General features: G+C 35.9%; 1 protein-coding gene across 1 annotated transcript; it reads right to left on the reverse strand.

Annotated features, from left to right (window-relative positions):
* Positions 1-341: 341 nt before the first annotated feature.
* Positions 342-23265, reverse strand: LOC135640991 (pre-mRNA-splicing factor ATP-dependent RNA helicase DEAH7-like). Its single transcript, XM_065155920.1, has 18 exons — positions 22914-23265; positions 19696-19745; positions 19395-19527; positions 19051-19266; positions 17681-17757; positions 14657-14837; positions 14391-14570; positions 14143-14267; positions 10449-10546; positions 10087-10195; positions 7957-8134; positions 6009-6238; positions 5748-5927; positions 4699-4770; positions 4437-4613; positions 3884-3945; positions 2142-2294; positions 342-2040 (listed from the first exon to the last, which is right to left on the reverse strand). Exons 2-18 carry the CDS (start codon positions 19699-19701, stop codon positions 450-452), a joined length of 3768 nt encoding a protein of 1255 aa, XP_065011992.1. The 5' UTR covers positions 19702-19745; positions 22914-23265; the 3' UTR covers positions 342-449.
* Positions 23266-25550: the final 2285 nt, after the last annotated feature.

Genomic DNA, 25550 nt, shown 5'->3' on the forward strand with positions numbered 1-25550 from the left:
GCTGATTAACGAGCAAGGCTATATAAGTAATATCGTTAGTCATCGGTTCTTTTGTAATATTTAATTTAAGACATATTACGTATAATTGATCGCATATAACTTGTCCCCTTCAAAATGTGAGCATCTTCCGCCCAACAAGAACGTGCTATGTCAGCTGATAAGCTAAAAAGATTTCATGGCACATGAAAACCTCTTGTATCAAAGAATATAAAGAATACAGCAGACATTCTTTCACCAAGTTTATGAACACATGCCCTTTAATCTTTGGATAGTAATGGCCAGTGATATAACAAAGCTTAAGTAATATGGGGTAACTTCATAAAAAATATGACTCATGCAGCTATGAATGTGGATATTCATTCTGATTAGTAATTCTTATGGTACAACAGATACGTTTCAAAGAAAACACAAGTCGCTAGCTCTGGAAATTTTAGCTCGATTCACAAACCTTATTTATTGGGTCTGAGATACGTCCTTGGGCCCTTCCGCACACCTACCATGATGACTTGCTGCTGCTGTTTTGCCTTTTTCTCCCGTTCCCTCTCTTTGTTCAACTTATCTGCTTCGGCTTGCTCTTTTCTCAGATTCTCCATCTCCTCCTCCATTGCAGTCTTCTCTTCCTTCTGCTTCTTCTTGTGTTCAAGCATAGATGTATCGGAATCTTTAACAGAGAAAAACATTGGTCCCAGCTCAGCCAGCCAATGTGGCTCGACTGCAGTCACACATTGCATGTACTCCTTTGTGGTCAGTACAAGTTCATGGTAAACCACGTAATCTGGAGTGTATCCAAGCCCATACAGTGCACTGCTGGGATGCAGGTGGCAGGGCATTCCATTCCGGCAATTCACATATTCACCCACACCTTTCAATCTGGCAGCATTGTGGAAATAAGCAGAACAGATTGCTTTCCTGACCACATCCCACTCCATCCCACATGAAGTCAGGGGAATCTTCAAGGACTTGAGTATGTCTAACAGCTGGGATCTGACTTCCCTTGCCTTCCTAAGGCCCTTCACATGCAAGAAGTGGTCATTGCACCAGTCCCCACGGTATTGGTTTGCTTTCCATTGTTGGTATACATTGAGAAGTGTCAAGTGATCAGATTCTGGAACAAAGAATTTTTCCCTTGCCGCATCGCTCTCCTCTGCCCGATCCTTTGGTCGGAAGAAAACTGAAGGCACTGAAAGCATAGACACGATTGTTAAAACCTCATTTATGCACTCTAGCTGCTCCCCCATCAACAACATTTTCGCAAGCGGTGGATCCAAGGGAAATTCCACCATCTTCCACCCAATCTCAGTGAGGCTTCCAACATTGTTCAAGGCGCCCAACACCCACAGCTGGTACATTGAATTGAGAATATTTTCCTGCGGGGGCGGATCCATGAAGTCAAAATCCAAAAGATTTTCAATCTTTAAGGATTTAAGCAGCAAAACCACATTGCCCAGATTTGTTCTCTGGATCTCTGGAACAGGGTTAGGAAGCAGCTCATTTTGATACGCAGACTCTGTAAATAACCGATAGCAAGTGCCAGGACCAGTTCTGCCAGCACGCCCAGCCCGTTGGTCAGCTGCTGCTCGGCTAACTGGAAACACTTGTAGAGCATCCATGCCCATTCTAGGATTGTAAACCTTCATTTTACCATATCCTGTGTCTATCACATAAAAGATACCATCTACTGTAAGGGATGTCTCTGCAATGTTGGTTGCAACAATGCATTTCCGAGCACCATCTTCAGCTTTCTGGAAGATCTTTGCTTGCAAATCAGCTGGCAGCTGAGAATAGATAGGCAATATCAAGAGCTTTGGGACTGCTTTGCTTGTGGATGCGATGAGCTGTTCCATACGCTCAGCAAGAGCATAGCAGGCAGCTTCAATCTCATCCTGCCCTGTCATAAAGATGAGAATGTCACCAGGAGCGCTTGTAATGTGAATAGTCATCGCCTGCTTAACAGCAGCTTCAACATAGTCTTCACACGGTGTTTTGCTGTACAGGATATTTACATGGAATGTCCTTCCAGGGATTTGAAAAGTCGGAACACTGGAACATAGAGAGAAAAAGGTTAGGTTGGCCAGGAGTGCAGAGAGTAAATAAATGGGTCATCAGTAAAGGTATTAGCTTACAAAGCTGACTCATCTTACCCTCCAAAGAAGTCGGAAAATTTTTTAGCATTCAGCGTCGCAGACGTTACAATAAGCTTGAAGTCGCGTCGCCTAGCAACTACCTTCTTCAGTATACCAAATAAAACATCGGTACTCAGTGATCTCTCGTGTGCTTCATCCATGATAATTACTCTGGGAAAAAGAAGAATTTCTCAGGATACACAAAGTTCAAAAACAGTTCATGTTATGAAAGCAAAGTTCTATGTGATTTCCTAACAATTTTGTGCCTCAAAAAACAAAGCATAAAAATTAAGTTTGAGAAAACAAGCAAAAGACATTCAAAGAATCTTTCCCTCTTAACACTTCGAAGATCATAACTACCTAAAGTCTGTTACGTATATAGTAACTAGAAGCAATATTTGTTTTATTGCCAATATCAACATTAGCAAACAGTGAAGTTTTTCAAGCTAAGACAACATAACATCACTTAGTTTAAATCAATGCATAACTCAAAGCCCTTGTACATAACGAGACTCTATCCTCTTCGATTCATCGGACAGGAAGAGCAGAAAAACAATGAGATCATGAATAGAAATAGCTTTATGGGTCAATTTACACTATCTACCATGCAGCAAAGGAGAAAACAAAACTATCTGATAGCATAAGCTTTAGACATAGAAAAGAACACCAAGAACTAATCCATCCAAGCTTGCAGTTAGTATGTCCAGGAAAAAGAAAAAATCCACCACGAAGTAAATCTCTGGATGATCCAATGGAGAACAAGGACAAGCAGTCCTGGTTGACCAGTAGGTGACCACCGCAAAAACAAAAAAGGTAGCTGAACAAGAAACCTCGATGATATCTGTTTGATGAAGGTAGCTGAACAAGAGATCAAATGACTTGAATTTCCACAGTTAGAAAGAATGACTTTTTGGAACAACTGTGAGCATAAGATTACAGCGGTACAGCATATAAAGGGGAGTGACATGGTGAAGGATGCAACAGTAAGAATTTACAACTACAATTATCATTTGTTGATTGTATGTTCCGACAGGTTATTTGCGTATCTTCCAAAAGTAGATACCCAATGATCTAATTTAATAGTCAACATTTAATCAAAAACCCATCTCTAAATCTGCTGCGAGAAAGCATAAATCTAAGATCTTTAATCCCCTCAAGCTAAATATTAGGAAAGATATTATATGAAAAAGAATGGCACCTCATCTTCCAAAACCCCGCCCATCTCTACATCTTCTGTCCGAAAGCATAGTTCTAATATCCTTTTTCCCCTCAAGCTAAATATTAGGAAAGATCATATAAAAAAGGAGTAAGAAACTCTAAAATGTTCCTCCAATATGCTTTGGAAAAGCATAGTTCTATTTCCAACTTCTCCTAAAAGTAAATAACAAGAAAAAGTCCTTTACTAAACAGTGATGGAAGAGTGTTGTGAAAGATGATTCTCAGCAATGAGTCTTAGTTTACCAGGTAATAGGTTAGTTTTATGTTCTCCTTGACTTTTTAATACTGTCACATATAGACAACCTCTTTTCATCTTCTACCAGTGCACTTGACAATTTACTTATTGATCTGATGGACGTGAACAAAGGAAGTAAATTTTAAGAATATCCAAACATCATGGCAGAAACAAATAATCCTGCAAGCTAAAGATAATTTTCTATGGAATTTCATATCATAGAATAAGAACAACCGATTCTAAAAAGTGTGGAAAATAAGTCTTCTTAAAACAAAAATAGAAACAAAAAAAAGGACAATAAGCATACCGGTATTTGTCAAGATCAGAGTCCTTCAATGTTTCACGCAGAAGTACCCCATCCGTCATGTACTACACAAATAAAATATAACATTCTGGTGAGTATACTTCAATCTAAGATAAATGATACAATTAAGTTTATCACCAGAAATTACTAGAAGATCCTAAATAGTAGGCCAATTAGTCCAATGCATAAGTGAATTAATCAAGAGAAGAATATAGCTAGAACTTAAGTAGGAGAAATCCTAATAAGATTCCATAGCAGTTGCTAAACCAATTCATAATAGTTAACATTTTGAAATAAACCTACTGTATATACAGTGGAATGCAATCAACGAGTGAATTTTGTCATGGAACTAAAGATATCAAAGACAATAATAAAATGAACTAAATACTTCCAATACTGTAATAAAATGAACTAAATATGTCAAATACCATAATAAAATGGACTAAAGATGCCCATGGAACAAAAATTAACATCGGAAGTTCTAGACTTTGAAGTAAGCATAAAAAAAATAGTAAGAAAATGAAGTAAAGAAATTCCAAATAAGGTAAAAAAAAACCTTTATTATAGTATTTGGACCAGTGACATCTTCAAATCTTATGGCGTAACCAACTTTATCACCCAACTCTGTTTCCATCTCCTCACTGACTCGTTTTGCAACACTCATGGCTGCCACACGTCTTGGTTGTGTACAACCAATAATACTACTATTTGTATATCCATCTTCATGAAGATACTGTCAGGTAGCTTTATCATCAGCTTAACAATAAACGGCTTATATGTTGAATAAAATCAAAGAGAGTATTGGAAGTGGGTGTTACCTGTGTCAATTGAGTTGTCTTCCCAGAACCAGTCTCCCCAACTATAACTATTACCTGATTTTCACGAACAACCTAATGTAGAGCAAGCAGAAGAATTAAGCACAGTGATAAGCAATTGCATAGGAAATCATGAACATATCAAAAACAACAATGATATCACCAACACGAGGAAAATTTTTAGTGGTGTTACAACAAACATGTAATGTCTCAAATTTAATAATAAGTAGCACAGTTACTAAGGATATCAAATGTACTGGGCCATGCTACAAGTGCAGGGTATCTTAGCCTCATTCATGATATGTGTAATATGGGAGTAGTTGAACCGTTATTTGGGAATCACTCATTTAAATAACTGGTGGTCCTAGAAATCAACTATGCATCTAACAACAATGCTAGCAAATATTTTAAAAACTGGTCTGATATCGATTTTGGTAATCTAGGGGACCGGTACAGTACCATTTTGTCAATGGACTTATACCTTTGGTATCCTTGAATAAAATAAAAAATTAATTTCATGTGTATCATTATAAAGCTAAACATTTTAATGAGAAACAAAGAACGAGAGGAAGAATGGGAGAGAAACTGATAGAAAGGTGTGAGGGAAAATAAGAAAGAGAGAGAAAAGGGAGAGAAGCTAGAACAGAGAAGGGAAAGACAATTTGTGACAGAAACAAAGGGTTGTTGAGCACCATTGCAGTCGAATGTTGTCAGTAGCTGACAGAGAAAGGATTACAAAAGAGGCAGGGAAAAGGGCAAGAATGTGAAATCGGTATTCGGAAAAGCATTTGCATGGCTGCTTTGAATACTGATAGCAAAGAGCAGCAATCTAGGTTCGGATGGATGACTATGGTTGTGAGAGGTGGCGAGGGGGATGAGAGTTGTTAACTTTTGGTGTTAACTTGTTTTCCTAGGAAAGCCTTGATCATTAATTTCATTCAACATATAACAGAAAACACAAAATATGATATGACATTTAAAGAGAACCAAACAAAGCATGCATTATAGAGTGCAAAATGAATATGTTGACCAATATGTTTATAGATATTAACCTTCAGCAGTTCCTCACGAACAGAATATATTGGAAGATACTGCCTTTGTTGTGAAATGGACTTCGACTTGGCGAACTCACTTACTGCTTCACCTTTCTCTTTCATATGCCTTGCAAACTTGGCTTCCTCTTTAAAATCCACTTCGCCTTCTTCTCCTACCACTGCGGTATCTGCATCAATCTGATATTTGAAGCAGAGAAAGTTGAGTTATTCAAAGGAGATGGACAAGAAAATTAATCAGCTAAGATCACAAATACTAACCTGCTCAGCTGTCTTCTGGACCCCTAGAATGTCACCAAGTTTTGATCCTGCCAGCTCCCAAAACCGTTGGCGTGACTTATTCATACTCTGCTTTTCATGGATTTCCCTAACCAGAGCAGAACCTTTACGAGCAATTATAGCCATATCTGATGTGGGATCTTTAATAGGCATTACAGGTTCAGCCTGTTTTGTGAATACCACCCTACCATCCAGGAAAGGGGGCTTTGTATCTGCAAAAAGTTGGAACAGGTGCTCAGTAACTTCAGCCACTTGGTAATACAATTCATAAGGACCAAACAAGCACCATCTTTGTTGCAACTTCATATTGTCATGCCTATCAACTAGAACAGTAAGATAAGGGTAACATAAAATGGGTGAAAATGGCAAACTGTCTAACCATGTTTTGCCAGAACATGTCAGTTAACACACATATCAGCATGTGCACAGAGGAAGTTGTGAGCAAAAAGCACAAGCAGCCTTTTGCAAAAATAGAACTTCAGTCTAGAGGATTCATCACTAAGAGTTTTTTTTTTCTTTTCTTTTTTTACTTCATCAAAGATAAGTTAGGATTCCTCCAAACAAACATGGTATTTATATAAAATTTGACTCACTCTAAACAGTGGAAACAAACAACATCTCTCTGAAAGACCAGCATTTTTTCATGACGCATGGATATTTATCATAGATGATGGAATATCAGATAAGTCTAACGCAGGACAATTTCTATTATTCAAGTCTTTTATCATTTTTATCAATGATGGCCCTTCAGGATCTCTCAAGAAACTGCTTACATTTACAAGACTTCCCAGTAGACTTCTTAAACAAAAGGGTAGCTTGCTTCTGGCATAGGTATTGTATACTATAAAGAATGCAAATGACATTCAAAATATCTTAGAAACAAGTGACATTTCTCTTCTATAGGCTCTCAAACAGTTAGTTACGTTTATTACAGAAACAAATTGCACATTTCACAACATAAATCCTTTTGGAAACATAGTAAGGAATTGAAATTCTTAAAAAACAAATAGTGAATGTTAATCATTAGCACGTTAATTCTCACAATTATAACCCAACTCTTTCCGAGTATTAATGAGCACAAGAAGCATCAACCTTAGGTTTCTATAACAAAATGTATAGTGCATTGCACATCCACATAATTTACAATAGAACTGAAGATGTTGACAAAATGCGAAATTGTAATAAAAAATGAGGAAGAACAATTTGAGCCCAAAGCCAAAATTGCATTTAGTTAGGTCTCCATTGTGTCAAAATATGTCAGAGTTAATCTTTCTATTTTTTGTAAATTTATTTATCGTACAGATATTTTCTGGTCAAATTTGAGAAATGATTTTTTTCTATTTTCTAGGTATTACAAAATTATTTTCATTAAAATGTATCGAAATGATTTTTTACCATATTTGGATATATTTAGATTCTAATGTTATCCTTACTTTTTATAAGATATGCGATACCAAATCTTGGTAAATAATCCTCCTTTTTTAATAGATTTGGGTATCTTTAAATTAGATTAGGATTCTAATATTATCTTAATTTTTGGTAAGATATGTGATAACAAATCTTGGTACATAATCCTCAGGTTTGTTATGCCAAAATAATCACCAAAGTTGAACAGGAAAAATGTGCAATAATAGAAAAATATCGGACTTGATATATAAGAAATTTTTCTTTAATTTATGCAAAATCCTTTTGTTAGCACAAATATGAGTCTGATTATAATGTGATTACCGTAGACACCTCACTAGAACTTGTGGCCCAAAATCTATAGCATGAACAACAAACATCATCCTAAGAGTTCATTATCAACTTCATATTCCTCCTTCATGACAGAATAGGACAACGAGGTACTCACTGGAACATAGCATCAATGGTAATGAAAAAGACATTACAGAGTAATACTGTAGAACAATTAGATCTAACTTCAGCATACCATGAACTAAAAGGATGACTTTGCGCTCATCCTCATCCTCAAAGTCAATCTGCACCTCTGTTCCTCTAACAGCCCCCGATCTCAATAGCTGTCGGTCTTCCCACTGAGCATTATCAGCAGTCAATTGTGATAACTTCTTACTTTGGGCAAGGGTCATCAATGTTCCATCCTTACGAGTCTGCAGCATTACACATATATAAGAAAAAAAGTGGTATATGTAAATGAATTTATTTTTTCTACTATGACTTGCAATAATATTAGTACAATCTCCAAGTTGTACCAAGGATAAAGATCCAGCAGGTGATAATGACTTTGGGTTAACAAAGTCTAGATAAGTCAGGAATCTAATAAGCCAAGCTTTCCAACCGCTAAAGACAAATTTAATTAACTCGCCTTACCTCTTGAATGCATCCAATATATTTCAGATGATGTTCCATCACATGATAACTTAACAGGCTACATATCAAACTTTCCAGAGGTGCCATTCACTATTTTATTTATTCTGTCTAGACATTCATTTCAAAAGCCTTAAGCTGCTCCTACCATTTCAAATATTCTTCTCGGCTACTCAACATTGTGGCAGACAAAACATAGCTGCTCTTATAAAAAATTTTCTTTTAATCTGAATGGTAATTACTGGTTCACAAAAACATGTTCATATCAAGCCTAATACTAATGTCCTGCATCATGAGAGAGTACATGTCTTGTACAAGATGGGTCATATGACCACCGCAATATCAAAATCAGAAACATGAAACTGCATGGAGAGCATTCTAGAACCTTCCACTTCATATCAGTAATATCAAAATCCAAAAAAGCTTTAGTCAAATTATTCTGAGTGAAGCAAGCACAGATGTAATAGGTGTATAAAACAGAGCGAATGTGAACAAGGTAAAAGGCCAGATCAGAAACAAGATGAATCTTATAAGCAGGGAAAAAGGATGACCATGTCAAACTCTAGGGAAAAGTTATATATTAATTTCATAACTCGATACAGCATACATTTCTCCTAAGTAGTATAATAAAAATTAAATCTTGATATAGATCAGAAAGACAATAAAGATTACAATTGACTGGTTGTATTTCTTATTTTCTTCTTTCTCCTAAGCCATAATCTTTAATACTGTCATATCAAAGGCTGATATGATGTATTATTGCTACATCCATCAAGTATAAGTTTGATGCTTATTTTGGATAACAATTAATTAGTTACACATACCAAAAGCTGCACTTCAAATATTTAACCAGAAACCAAGGTTAGAATCCTAAAATAACTAAAATAGTCTCAATCCCCTTTCACAACAAATACTAATAAATTAAAAATGAAAATTCTGAAAAACAGAAAAAAAATAACTTGACACAATTAATTAGGACCCAACCTCAACCATAGACTAAATCTAAATTTACCTGGACTTGAGATAGACTTGAACTCAAAGGCACTTTCAACAAAAAAGCCAACCAAAAGGCTAATATACCAGGTCGTGAAGGAGAGCCAAGTAAAACACTTGCTTTTTAACTTGTAACAAATGCAACTCCAATGTGACCAACAAACTTCATCATGAAAATACAACAGATAATGACCTTCATCAAGGAAAATAAAAATCATTTAAACTCCCAAGAAAAAAGAAAAAAAGTAAACCCATTGAACCTTTCGACAAAAAGCAGATCAAAAGACAACTAAACCAGGTCCCAAAGGAGAGCCAAGTAAAAAATATTTGCTTGTTAAACTCATGACAAATTGCAAATCCAATGTGACCAACAAACTCCATAGTGAAAATGCAAAAGGTAATCTTTCTCAGAGAAAAAACCATTTAAACCATCCAAGCAAAAATAAAAGAAAAACCTGGTTACATTTTGTGAAGTTTATAATTACATTAGTGGTATTAACTGAAGATCCAAAATGCAAGTATCACCATGCTACCCAGGAGTATGTGCTACTAGCCTCACTTTTACCAAAACTAATTGGCTGAACTCACATTGAAGTACTTCCAACAAAAATCATTTGTGCTTCTAATTGCAAGCTAACATGAAGAGATATAAATTTATAGAGCAAAAATAATATGGAAGCTTATATTGCTAAAACTACATTATTTCGGTATCAGGAAAGGAAGAGGCAATGATATATTATACCAGTTTCTTTGCCAGTGATGCTTCTTTCTTTTTATAAGAAGCATCATCCCCACCAAACAATGACGAGCTATCACCATCAAACATTGTGTTATGTTCATCTCTGTCGTACCTACAAAAAAAACATCAAGAGACTTAGAGCGCAATTGATACTTTCATGACATACCATTCATTAAGCCCCAAAGGATTATGTACAGGAAGCAATACGTCAAATTTATAGAAAATAAAAGGTGCTCAATCCTTGTTTTCAGTAAAAATCTTAGAAAAGATAAGTTGATTAAATTGAATGTCAGAGTAACATTTTCAAGACAAGTTTATAACACTTTGATTTCAGTCAAAAGAAAGGTTCATAAACAAGCACCTACCATGCTCGGTCAGCATTGTAATCCATCTCTTGGCGCATTTCCTCTGTGATCTCATAAGGCTTAAATGTGGTTAAGGTGCTTTCAGCTGCTTCATTTTCCTGGTATGGCAGATAAACCAATAAACAAACAAGCGCAGATAAGCCTTTGAATTCATTAAAAAATAACTAAGAAACAAAGAATACTAAAAACAAAGCACATAGGAGAATGAAGCAGAAGCTAGAAGGTCATAATAATGAAGACAAATGGTATGGTTTTCTCACCATGTATAAATGAGGCTACATTATCTTAATAAATAATGATATGGCAACCAAAAATGGACAATATTCCCTTGGGAGTAATTAGGCATGAATTAGTAACAGAGCCAGTGAAATGCATAGCAAACAACATTACCAGATTTCAACATGGTATCACTGAACCTATTAGACGATGCAACAATCAAGTATTTAACGCTAAAATGTGCAATGCCAAGCTGGTTGACATGTCACTTTCACAAAGAATTATATCAAAATATGGTAACAATGTTCGTTTCAAGGCACAGCTTAAACTTCGTTGCTAATTGTCTGAAGCTTGTTGCCTTGTACAGGAGTCATGAAAAGAAAAATAACCATGGGGGTGTTATTTGTTCAAAATTCTTTTCTCGAAAGGTTTTTTATGGTAAGCCATTTTTTCTTATTGGAAAACCTTTCTTGTGCCTAAACGGAACCAAAGGATGTGACTTGTAACAGCACAATGCAAGTTAAAACATCATGCCAACAAGTTGACAGTATGCAACTAATAAAACCACAAAATCCATAATACATATCCACAACATATCCACCCACAAGCTATATTTATCCGAACACCTAACCAGGATACGAAGAATCTATTCCACCAACCTCATAGTACAGATTCATCTCCGAGGTATCATTGTTGCATAAAAACCATTCAAGTCATGCCATAACTAGCCTCTGAATAAGAAAAACTTTTGAAAGGGAAACTTATATCTCACTGGATTATCCTAGTTGTAATTACTGACCAATAAAGCATGCAGCAATAGATCTAGCATATTTTAAAACCGCATGGTTGGTCAGTGCTCTATAGTGTTTTTCTTCAGGTGGCTCAAAGGTGTTTTGTATTAATTACAACAATGTTCCTTGATGAAATAAATCTGATACACAATCTCAATTCTCAATTGCTTTTCATGAAATTAGCAGCCTGGTGAAACCCACCTGGTGAAACTATGACGCATGGCATTTGCTTATACTAGAACAGGCGAAGTGGAGATCTGCAACACAAATAAATTGGAACTCAATCAAGAACCAACCATTTGTTCCAGCAGAGAGGGAGTCGCAATGTTCCAACGGAGCAGTCATGATGCCCCTTTTACTTTCTGATATCTACTTTAGATGGTTCTTTTTGTTGCATAACACCACCATTCTGTTCTTTCCAAATTGACAATTTGGCAAACAGCTAGAAAGTGATGCAAGAGAACCCACTGGATGATTTTAAGAAAACTAAAGACCTATAACAGATTCCTATATATTAAAGACCTATTTCAGAAGAAAGTCCTCATAACGTATTTGCGCTACTCATTTGCATGAAGGTTTTGATGTTGTAATAATCATATTCATTCCCCTAAATTGCATGTGCTCTTCTAATGCATGCCACTCTTTCTACCAGATAATTCTGAAGCTTTTTATTAAAACATAGGTCATAAATCAGAATCAGTATATGGATCAGTCAATTGCAAAAACATAGCATTGGTTGGACCAGTCATATAAGAGAAATCAGAATTGAGAAACAAAAAAATCTCTAAATTTCAAATTTTATAAAATAAGGAAAATGAGAGGAATTAGAAAAAATAGACCAAAGACAACATAAAAATAATGTTGCATATCATATATTAATTTGTAATGAAGTTACTTTAAATTACTATATTTCATATGAAAATACAGCATGACAAATAACAAATTAGGTGATGCATCTTATTTATAGTTAATATATGAATATAATATCCCATGAAACACAATGTGCCGTGTGTTATATTATTCATTACCTTTAAATTACTGATAAATCCTGAAGGGGTTTTGTTTTCCTAAAAACTGAAAATGTTTTGCAAATATAAATTTTATTAAACAAGTTAATAAAGAAAATAAAATAAATAGAAAAATATGAAAATGTTGAAACAATATTGCAAAAACTAAAAATAAAAAATTAATATTTAAAAGTATTATATCATTTTAAAATATTTAAAATATATGTTAAAAATTATTCCAGCAATACTATGTAAAAATTAAAAAAAAAATTAAAATCAAAATAAGATTGAAATCTTTGTAGCAATTAATTACTACTAAATTCTTTAAATGTGAATTGGCACTTTGTAACCCTTGACTTCAGAAAATGCAATATAGCATACAACAATTACTATTATACTCACTGTTGTTAACAGGTCCAGTTAAATTATGTCATCATCATAACGATAGTAGTAGGCACCATGTAGACACTGGAGTTTAATTCATTCTCTGTGGAATGTAAACAGCTTGTTGAATCTGGTCTAAATCCAAAAATCCAATCAATAATCCAAGATACAAAAATTTAAGTGAGATTCCTAAATCTGTCAGTCTTTCCAGTTTTGGGGCCCAAAAGGGAGGGGCACTCTTTCTCCACCCTCTATTGCACTAAGTCTGCCTCCCTCTTTCTTGTCTTGTATTCCTCTGCAAAATTTCTTCTTCTAGGTGCCCTCTCTTCCCTCACAATCTCCCCTCCCTTTTCCCTCTCTTCTTCCTCGTCTCAGTTATATTCTCTCATTCTCTCATTCAGATGGCAAGATTCCAAGACTTAATGGGGTGGGATGTGTTAGGATTAACCAATAATGGAAATTTTGTCCAATCCCAGTCAATTTATGTAAATACCCAATTTCTCAGAATAAATCAGATCGCCCTCAGCCAATATTGATCCGATTATCCAACTATCCGACAACACAAAACCTAGTCCTGCTCGTAATTTGTAAGACATTAAGTAATCTGCACAATTACATACAATAAAGATTGACACAAAACCTAGTTAATTGCATCATGAATAAGAGTCTCCACTGTTTATAGTGCATGAACCAAGTTACAAGAACAAAAGACATTCATCTGGACATCACAGTCAATATAAGACTGCCCTCAGGTCTACAACGTCATTCGATCATCAAATAACAAAACTTACCACATACAAATTGGAATTCAGAGAAAAATATGCATACAGAGCAAACTAATGCAAGGAAGAAATAGCTGGCATCTCGTGCATCAAAACTCAGTTAAGTCTCTTCCATTTATATTAATCATAGTCTAGAGCTTAATGGCTATGGTTAAACAAGCAACTAGAAACAAGAAGCATTTATCATGATTGGCCGGATTAATATTAAAAACTTGATTGAGGCGCTACTTCTAGCTTTAAATGTTTTGGGCATTTATCATGAAATTCAAGGCAGCTAACCATCTGTTTCTTTGTGCTGTATTGCATCATACAAGCGTTCTCTTCCATTGACAGAATTCAAATCCAATATGTGCACCTCTACCTTAATTTCCCAAAGTTCGTTTTTGATGCTAATATATTCTAGGGAAAAAAACCCATCATATAGGCACATGCAAAGCTGAGAACACAATGTCAGGAACCATATAGCACGGTACTTATTAGAATTAAATAGAAAATAGAAAACCTAGACAGGTACCTCTGAATCAGCTGCAACAGTAAAACGTAGCCGATGTTTTCCACTCTGAGACGAATCAGATCTTTTTGAGGAGCCTGTGGCACGTATTGGTGTCGGAGAGGGAGCTACACTATCCCATGGAGAAACTGTAGTCCCAATGGTCATTTTTATCATCAAAGCTTCTAGTGATAGTACAAATAAAGGTAAAAGAAAGAGATTTTCAAGTAAATGATATAATAACTAAAAACTGACTTATTTGTCATACTTGCCTGCAGAACGAGGTGTATTACCACCCAGCCACGGGGACACAAGCCGTGCATCAGGTGAGGCACCTGCCAACATTGGAGAGGGTGAAGGTCGATTTCTGTGAGGCACAGAATAGTTGTCCCTAGAACCTCGACGTGGAGTATCTTCCCATTCCCACCTCCCGTCATCCCAGCCTGACCTCGCTGGGAATTATAGGTCTCATTAGCTCAAATAAAAAAACCATGTAGACAACTGAATAAACCACATTCAATCAAAAGATAAAACTTACAAGGAGTGTTTGAAGTCTGTTCGTGCCGACTCCTCTTCCTGCTATAATCTGTAGTATATCTGGATCTCCCGTGTTCATCTCTTCTGCCATATTCAACACTGCGATACCTTTGTTTCTCACTCCTCTCGTAATTATCTGAACTGCGAGAATGAATGCTCCTAGAGCTTCTAGACGAAGAAACCTTTCGAACATATTAAGATAGTGCATGTTAATATATACTAAAAATAGAACAGATCATCACAATATACCAAAGCTTATTTCATTTTTAACATCAAATAATCATTAATCAACAATTTGATTAGAAAATGTTAGTTACATGGTGATGACGATAAAGACGATAATTATCTGAGTTACCTTTGGAATTTTGGTCCTAGAGACATAGTAATTTGTAATATCTAATCATCTCATTCTCTTCTGCTTTTCTAATATGACGAGATATAAAATATGTACAGAAAAAAGAAAAAAAAACAGTAAAGTGGTACAAATGATGCTCCCAATCACTGATCTTCACTACAAACGCACTTAAAGAAACTCAACCCAACCAGCATCTTGTTAATAAGGTCTATCATAGACCGCCCATCATCATTGCAGACTTACTAGCCCACGAGGAATTACTTGCTTACGGTGGGCCTCGAATGGTGTAGATCCCAAAAGGCACCTTTGAGAGATAAGTAGCCTTCAGCTTTGTCCTAGGCTTTGGCTCTCCAACTCTTCAACTAATATGGAACAAAATGTGGCCTCATCAGAGCTCTTAGTTGGGGAGTTAGGGTCTTTATCAGCCCTATTGTAAAAGCTAAGTCCATCATCAGCCATCACAGCTACAGATACTCTGGCCCGCAAAGATATGTCGTCTCTAGGGTAAACCTTGCACAATTTTGACCTTTTAAGGTGGACCCCAAAGGAGCTCTCCAAGAGGAGGTGGCTTTTGGCTCTCTTTATTAGGCATTCTTGCCAACTCGACTAGATGTGACTCATCACTTGCAAAATAGAACATTATATAATTCTTAAGAAGGTTGAAGGCTTAGAGGCTATATTTCTACACGAGATATAGTTGATATAACATGGTTAAACAGAACTATGCATGTATAATATTTAGGATGGCCATCCATGCTTACTTAAGCGCGCATCAAAACGAACATAAAAAACTAACAATTTATATTTACCCATTTTGATATGCACAGAATTCATATAAGCCGGCATGATAAGATTTTGGTGCTAACATGCACACCCTAAACCCAAAAAAATACCTAGTTTTAACAGCGAGCACGGTAACAACTTTTTTCTACGAAGATAGATTAGGCCTGCTACTTATTTCTAGGATGACATGATATATGCCTGAACCAGCAAAGGAAATGCATGGAAAGACATTGTACCATACCAACCAGACAACAAGCAATTCCTTCATACTTTCTTCCATCATCGAGTCCCAATCTTAGCATACATACTGTTCTCACTTTCCAGCCACCACATGTCACTCATCTCGGCTTTGGTTTTAGTAAAAATGCATTATTCCTAAACAAAAACCAACTGAAAAAAACTCTATAGAAGCAAACCAATACAAGTAAAGAACTGCATGCACATGATCCCCAAAAGAATATTCTCGAAAAAGCTGCATACAATTTTGATCTTGCATAGTATCATTTAAACCAACATTATCATGTTGTTCTACTTTATTCAGCCCCAAGAGCCTCCACACTTCCTGACCACATCCACAGTCTAGCAGGATAACAAACTCTATTTTCCCACATAGTTTTAAACGACTTAATTGTAGGTGGGCTAAAGCTAATTTCTTGATATGCTTTCTATATCAGAAAAGTTACCTAAGTCCATCCCCAGTTCTTAAGGTATAATGGGCCAAAATCCTTGGATGTAAATGTCCATGATGCACAAACTAAACATGTGGCTATGTAATAACCAAGATGGGATGATTTTCTTTATTTCATGCTACTTGAGAGATTTAGAAGTGTGACACTCAATTAAATTTAATTAGAAAAACAAAGGTTGAGAAATAATCACTTCATTTTAATTAAAAAAAAGAGACAGGGCTGCTGTTTCATCTCTAATGTCAGGGGTCAATTCTCAAACTCCTCCATCCAAATAACAAATTCATCCAACACTTTTAAAATCATTGCTCCAACTTCTTTCATGTGGCAACAAATCCTCCTTCCACCTCACTCAAATTATGTAAAGTGTCTTAACTTCTACCAATTAAACTTACTATTTTTGGCGTCTACTAGGAGCCAGGCCCAGTAAATACCAAGTAAAGAATCTTATAAATGTCTGGGGCATATACCTGAACGTTAGAGTGTGATTCAGTCAATATTGTTCTACATCATTAATAAAAGAAATTACATTTCTGCAGATGAAATAGAAAAAAAATCTTCAGTTGTAGGCATAGCAGACGTAGTTTCTAACAGTCAATCATTCACTTAAAATTACTGCTAAAGTGATTTACTAGTACATTTTGAATATCGTGAGGACTTAATGTAACATAAAGACCATGTTTATAATCTGATAAAAAACATTCAATCATATACACAAAACAAAGCTATGGGACCCTTTTAAAACAATTTAAGAAATGAAAATGATAAACTGACTGCTGAATCTAAACTATTTTAAGACTCATCTGGTCTTTAAATAAATCACAGTGCATCAAATTAAGATGGTTAGAATGTTCCAATTTCTCATCTCTCATATGTTTCCTAGCCTTGGGGTTTTCTGATATCAATATGTTGTTCAACATGCATGCCAAGAAATGCACTTGTCCACGATGCGATGAGTTTCATTGTAATTTTTCAAAGCCAAAGTTATTGGAAAAGCAGAATCTCTGATGAATTCTCGGATAATAAATTAAGTCAATGTACAGGTACAATTCTTATTTAGGGATGACTAGGGAATAGTTAAAATAATGTTCCATCAAATGCCACAAATTTTTCAGTATAAAATGAAAAATAAACTAAATATTCAAAACCTAATGAAGTTAAAATTGAGTTAAGCTTGGCCTTCTAATGCAAAATAATGTACCTCAAGACGTGGGGTTTCATTTGTGCGTTGTGAGTGAGAGGTTTGGCTGCCTGCACCATCAGATGTCATGGTAGATTCTGAAAGTTCAAAAATCATATCCAATTAGTCATAAACAAAGTCAAATGACTGGCAAAAAGTACTCATGCAATCTAATGCCTCCGTTCTAAAAGTATGTTTTAAAGGGTTACAAAGACATGTGGAAGACACCCTATTAAGGAATGAGCAAGCATAATGTTCAAATATGAAATACTTATGCATATTTATTTCTCAACAATATATATATTCACATAATCATCTCATTCATCACATCAAACTTTAAAGAACAATTATCCAACAATTGTTAGCACTTAGCACTACCTAACCTCCATAAATTATTTCTCGAGTTCCACAGTTTCTCCCACCATCAAACAATCAATTTATTCTGATCCCCGCCTTCTAATTAACATTTTATTTACAATCACGCATATATCGATCCACAGCTTTACTTAGTGAAAACATGCAAAAATAAAACATGATATGCACAACAGCACAGCGAACAATTTCCTTACCAGTATCGATCACCAAAATAAAAATTTTCAAGAGACATCGTAGCAAGTTGTATCAACCACAGGTTAAAATCAACAAAAATCATAAACAGTAATTTTAAATGTTCTTTCCCAAGAGTATATAACAATACATGTATAGAAAGAAAAAAATCTCCAATCAACCTACAGAAACCTATACAGCTGTCAGCATATTCCTCGTATTATACCGCAAGCTATAGAGAAGAAATGAACATCTCAATGAGCTTCCTGCTGTTGCTAGGTAACTGATGGCTTCGAGCCTGATGTCATCAGAAGATCTCTATCATAGTAGATGACAAGTACTTCATAGACATTTTTATCACCATTTAGTAGAAAATTAAACTATAAATAAAGAGTTACTTCTTAGTATAAATCAAGGTAAGCAATACCGAATAATGCCGCTCGGTACGGGCGGTACGTACCGGTCCGACGGTAAACCGGTACGCGGACCGCCCATTACCGGGCGAAACGAATAATAATATTAAATTAATATATATATATATATATATTAGAAAAAGGCTCGGCGACGTCGCCGAGGCGATTATATATATATATATATATATATATATATATATATATATATATATATATATATATATATATATATATATATATATATATATATAAACGAGGCGACGTCGCCTTTTAAATAAATAAAAAAATATATTTATAAATATATATATATATAATATATATACCACTTAGTATACCGTTCCGTACCGTACCGAGCGATCGTCGAAACTCCGATACGATACGAAATTTCAGACCTTGGTATAAATTATATTTCACATAGAAGTGGCACCTAACCTTGAAGTGAATTTTCTTCAACAAAAGATGCACGGTACTGCCTAGATGTGTGTCCCCGAAGACCACGGGGTGAATCATCTCTTGATTCTTCAATCCCAGAAGGGTCGCATTTCTCATCTTCGTCAAAAGAGTCAAAGGTCACAACTTTTTTTGGAGCAGGTGCTTTAAATCCCAAATCCCCCTTCTCTCTTTTTATACTAGCAAGAACATCCAAACCTGTTGACAGCATTATCAATAGTTCCAAAGTGTTAATGAACATTACTGTGCAGGACATGCATGATTCTCAGTTTCTCACCTTCCAACATGAAGGCGATGATAACAGTAAAATAGATAGGCATGCATACCCAAATTTAATTTTCTCTCTGGGGGTCTATACATTACTCTTTCCTGCTGTGGCAAGTACAAACCTCCCCTGATGCTTGTTTCAGGTTCCAAGATAGTGGTTGTTGAGTTTATATCGATAACCTTTTTCACTTCCTACATTGATCAAATGGTGCACATGCAAATCCAAATGAAGTTGTCTAGTCAGAAGTATACCGAGAAAAAACACAAGATCATAGGAGAATGTATGTTAAACCATGAAAAGAAATGGACTGGATAATTAATAATAGTTTAATAAAAGCTGAATATTAATTTAAAGCTCACCTCCATAATAGTTCTTCCACACGCTACTTGTGATGTGAAACGGATATTATCTGCATATAATTATGATACAATAGCATTCAATTAGAAAGCAGAAAGAACCAAGGTCTGTCGTACCGAAGTGTACCGCCCGTACCGGGCGGTACGTACCGGTCCGACAGGTTATCAGTACGCGGACCGTCCGGTACCGCTACAGTGCTACAGTACTATACTGTAGCACTGCTACAGTATGAGAAAAAAAAATAAAAAAATATTTGGTACACCAGGGCGTACTGCTCGGTACGCCCTGATGTACCGCCCGATACACCGGTACCATACCGTACCAAGCCCAAGTCGAAACGCCGGTACGGTACGGTACAGCGAACCTTGGAAAGAACCATAAATGTTAAGTAACAACAAATTATCAAAAAATAAATAACTTTTTAAAAACGAGTAAAGAGAAATATTCTATATTCTTATGAACGACCCCTTCAAAAAATCCAACCCAAGTTTTTTTTTTCTCAAAATCACTCAAGAACAAAAGATGATATCATAAAAACTTAAGTGGCAATAAGTGTCGTTACAAGAAACATGCGCTAGATGGAAGAACCCCCTTCAATTTGCCCAATTTTTGTGTTTTCTCACAATCACTCGTAGCTCAGTTCAAGAACAAAAGAACATATCATGTCCACCTAACCGGCACAAGGAATCGGACAAAGTAGCATGCACTATACTGAAGAAAGAGAGAAACATCCATCATCTTATTGACACTAACGGTCACCAGACTCTGAATCGGCGCTTCCGATTCATTTAATATAGGACCCTAAATATTTAAGTGTGAGAGCTGCATGCCACACAAAATGAACTTAGCATTTGAGGAAAAGAATTTATTTTGCTGCAAAGTAATTCACAAACACCAAACTACAGCGAAAAATAGTCTTTGTTTCAATCAACAAAAGATCTTGATATGCAAGCAGAAATATGGATCTCTCCATAACATTTATAATACCACATGCTTCCAAAATAAAATTCTGCAGAGACAAAAGTCTAGCATCATTAGCTCAACTCTGTATATCTCCATAACATTTATAATACCTCATGCCTCCAAAATAAAATTCTGAAGAGACAGAAGTCTAGCATCATTAGCTCAGCTCTGCATAAAGCTCATTCCCTTATTGTACAAGATGAACCTTAATATTAAGCCTACATCTTCAGCCTACTGATCTGAAAGACTGCATATGCAGATTTATTTTACATTCTTTTATCTAACTCTCAATACTAGATGGAATCATTATTCCACAGATATAATATAACATAATATTCCATGAGCTACTTTAGTTTTACACTGGAAAAGAAAGATCGAGTGCATGTGACTCATGCCAATCTGAGGTTCACATGGATCGAAATGTGAATTGAACGCTGGCATCCAAGTTGCAAAGATAAATTTTGCAGTGGTCAATGCATGACTTGAACCTTGCACTCAAATTTGAAAGAATCAATCTTCTTATATTTTTTTAAGCAATCATCAAAATTTAGCAAAAATGAAGAAATGCTCTAAAATGGTTTATTTTGACCGGGAAAAGGATGCATTTAATTTCAGAAGAATATTCAGATAGACTTTAGTAAAATATGTTCAATAAATATCTAGATGTGATTATGGGATTGTATGCATTAATTCTGACCACACCCCACATTGATGAACCTCATTCCCTGGGTATAGGCATAGTTTGTAAAGACATAGCAAGAGAGACAACTAAGTCCTGAACACTACCATCACACTACGAAAACAGTGGATTGTGCAACAAAACATGGGATCAGGTAGTGCTTTTGTGCCTCAAGACGAACATAACAAACTTCCGATGGACAAGGATAGCAACTGGCTTGATTTGGCAAAGTGATGAAGGAAACCAACTTGAATAAGAAGTTCGACGCATACTAGTAAAGGAAGATCAGTGATCCCATCTTCGAATGGCCAGTATGGATAAGAACTTGGCCTTTTAAAATAGAGGCGGCAACTGCTGTTAGGGAACAAAATTTTGCCATTCAAATGGTCTATAATTCGGGCACCATACAAACAGTCCATACGGATATATGATATAAAGAGACCCTTATCACTCCTACTAAAGAACCAAACATGCCCTTAAGCAAAAGGATGGCCAAGATGACACATTTAGGGAAAAAAATCAACAGTTTCAAATACTACTGAAAAATAAACTAGTTGCACAAGAAATACTAACAATGGAAACATCAACTTCAGGTACCCTAAGATCACATGACAAGGATTCATGACAACAGTGGGCGTACCAAATTAGGTAGCTTACTAGAAATAATTTGTTTTCTGTAAGAAACCAACATGCATATGGTTCAGGAGACAAATGATACAAAGATCTTTTGTCCTTGAGTAACTAACATGGATATAGTTCCAGCAACACAAGGACCAAAAGAAACTTCTTCCTGAAGTAATTGGCATGCATATGGTTGCAGAAGAAAATGCTACAGCTTTAAAACATTTAGAACTCATAAACAATCAACCGATTGCAGTAAATAAAGAAACCATCGCATTTATCCAAGATCTAAAGTTTTTTAACGGAACCACATCTCTTAATCTTCCTGGCGGATGACATAGAAACCATATAAACAGTCTCACTTGACACTTCCAGCATCGGACTAAAGGTACCACCCAAAAGAATAAGTCGCTACCAACCTACGGGAAAAGGCATATTCCCTAGAATAAAAGTAACAAGCAACCAACCGCATGAAACACTGCTAGGAGTGACCGAACATGTTCAACTAGTGTAATCAACCTATCAATTTCGTGTTGATTGTTCAATCAAAAACAGTTGCAACAGGGCCGACCAGACTTTACAGAAATATAGCGACGCATCCACACGATCATCACTCGATTCCACTGAAGAAACGATCTTTACAACAAATCAAACAGCACAAAATCCCAGGATTAAACAAAAAATGTTTACGATGATCGACGATTATGCAGAACAGAAAGGGAACATAAAGATCACCGGTAATCGACCAGACACAACCTTTACAAGAAGGGGTAGAGAGAAAGCGACCTTTAACAACATATCTAACAGCGCCAAAAGCCTAAATTCGAGCAAAGAAACAATAACGATGATCGCCGATCATACAGAACAAGGTACGACACATTGAGTTCATCTACAATCGACGAGCCACATACCTAATCCATAGACGAAAAAGAGATCGACAAGAAAATAAATACGGACCTCGATCACAAAGTCCCACTGGTTAAGGCGGGGCTCCGTCGGCGACGAATGATGAGCGAGAAGTGCGCCAGCTTATCGGGTGAGCCGAAGGCGCGATCAAGGGGCCCTGACCCTAAAATCTCTTTGCAGAGGATGAGAGCTAGAAACAAGGGAGAGGGGGACGGAGAGATCGAGGCGAGGAAGTATCCGAACGATGCAGGAAGGCGCAGGGAAAGGGGCCGGGGGGTTTCGCAGCTTGTCGCAGAGAGCGCAGCGCGAGCCGCTCAGGAGATAGCAGGTATGCCAAGGGCTTATTTGCCACCAGACTCGCCTAATGGGAACGAGTCGGTTTCCGTCTCGGCTCAGGAGATGGCAGGTATGCCTAGGGCTTATTTGCCACCAGACTCGCTTTATGGGAACGAGTTGGTTTCCTTGGCCGAGAACGAAACCAACAGCATGGGGAGTATGCCACGTGCCAAACTCACGTGACCATAACAATCAACGGATTTATGCTATGAAATGTTTTGCCACATAATTGAATTTTAATTTTACTTTTTAAACACCCACCGATTTATTTAAAACAGAAATTTAGATATTATGAAGTTTTTGGTTTAAAAATTTTTAGTTTAATTTATCTAAATTATAATATTAAATCTAAATTATACATATAATCTAAGATAGAAATCCAAATTTAATTTAATTTAATTATCCTCACGTAAATTTTGAAAATACTGTTGAGTTATTAAAGATTTCAATAAGATTTTGGAAAGTCAAATCATCCCAATCAGCTCCGAACATGATGTTTATGTTGATGTAATCGTAAAATATGAGAGTTATCTGACATTCACCGTTAGAATAGAATTGACTTTTTTTGGTTAATTAGGGCAGTCATGAATGTAAAATCTTAACTAAGATCGAGTTTTTTTGTTATTTTAGAAAAGACTTATTGTAAATTTGTTATCATTACTAACGATAGTGGAAGGTTGAAATGGACTACGATTTGATGCCCTCGAGGTTACATGTTGGAAAAGAATTATTCCATTATAACATATTTTTTCCCAACAAACACAAGTTTGATGCCCTATGAGGTTACAGGTTGGAAAGAACTAAAATTTATATTGAATAACACGAAAAGAAACTTGAATAATAGAAAACTATTAACAAATAAAATGCTGAGAAAAGTCAAATTAGATTTTATGCAACTGGGGATGTATGAGCTTAAAGATATTATAACTGAACTCAGGAATTTTTCATTTTCAAAGTTACTTGGTCAGGAAGGAAATAGCAAAAAAATATATAGTTTAGAGAAAATTGAGAAAAAAAAATGGAAGTGAGAAATCAAGGTTTATAAATGATAAAAATTCTTGGAACAAGTAATAATAATTGAGACTCTGAAATGAACATTATGCTAAAATTTAATAGATTCAAAACCGAAAGAGAAATCTAGAGATTAACAATCAAAAGTACTAAGCTGACACAAAATTAATATGCTTTGACAAATCCTTACTTATATAAATATAGAAAATTATATTTTTTAATATATGAGATTAATTACAAGATTCTTTACTTATCCCCTTCAAGTAAATCACTCTTTATTCACTTCTCATACAAATCTTGATAATTCTTTAACCCTTTATCGAAACCATCCTTAGCATCAAAAAGTATCTTACCTTCTCCATTTATCAAATAATCATGGTAAAATCATCATCAATAATATTATCCGTGATACAAAGTTCTCATACACTTTACCTTAAGCTCATTCTAATTTTCATTAGTCATTTTTTAATATTTATCTACTAATTCCTTCAATATTTTTACTATGTATTTTTTTTAATTTATCTGTTATGATCAAGAGCACTAAGAGGAGAGGGGGTGAATTAGTGTAGCGGAAAACTTTCGTCAGTTCAAAAATGACTTTTGTACGAATAAATATGTTTTCGATTAAAATCATTTCGGAAAGAACTTTTAACTTAAGATCGAAACGGAATTATAGTTGATGTAAAACAAGTTTGCAGTTAAGATAAAGAGAAGAATGTAAATGCAAACCAAGATTTATAGTGGTTCGGTCAATCTTGACCTACATCCACTTTTGGCTTCCTCTTCCGAAGTCCACTAGAGGCCTTCCTTCAATAGGCGAAGGCCAACCATCCTTTTACAGCTTTTCTCTTTTTGACGGGCTTAGGAGACAACCCTTACAGATTTTCACTCATCTCTTGAATGATCAAAACTTAGAAGGAAAGAAGGAGAAGAACTTCTAGTCTTTTATAATACTTTTAAGCTCTCAAATTCTCAAAATAAATGCAAGCTTTCGGTTGCCCTTTCATGCAGAAAGGGTGGGGTTTATATAGGCCCTAATTAGTTTGAATTTGGAGCTCAAAAGTGTCATCTCTCAGATTTCCGAGGTCCTGATAGTACCACCGCCATAATTGGGCGGTACTATTGCTTATCAATCTGTCACCGAGTGGTACTATTGCCAGACATCGCTCGGAGACCGAGCTCAGGCGGTACCATCGCCTGATAGGGGTGGTACTACCGCCCAGAATTCCTAGGAGACCAAGTCTCTTGAGTGGTGCCACCGCCGACCAGGAATTCTGGGTCCGAATGGGCTGATCCATTCAGCCCAATTTGGGTCTGTTCATGGCCCAGTTGGCCCCAGAT

Source organism: Musa acuminata, chromosome BXJ3-6, assembly GCF_036884655.1.
Source record: "Musa acuminata AAA Group cultivar baxijiao chromosome BXJ3-6, Cavendish_Baxijiao_AAA, whole genome shotgun sequence".
NCBI lineage: Eukaryota > Viridiplantae > Streptophyta > Magnoliopsida > Zingiberales > Musaceae > Musa > Musa acuminata.

Coding starts and splice junctions, on each gene's coding strand:
- LOC135640991 (XM_065155920.1), bottom strand. Junction 14,838..17,680: donor ATGAAACCCCACGTCTTGAG/GTACATTATTTT, acceptor TATGTTCGAAAG/GTTTCTTCGTCTAGAAGCTC. Junction 4,771..5,747: donor TTCGTGAGGAACTGCTGAAG/GTTAATATCTAT, acceptor GCTCTACATTAG/GTTGTTCGTGAAAATCAGGT.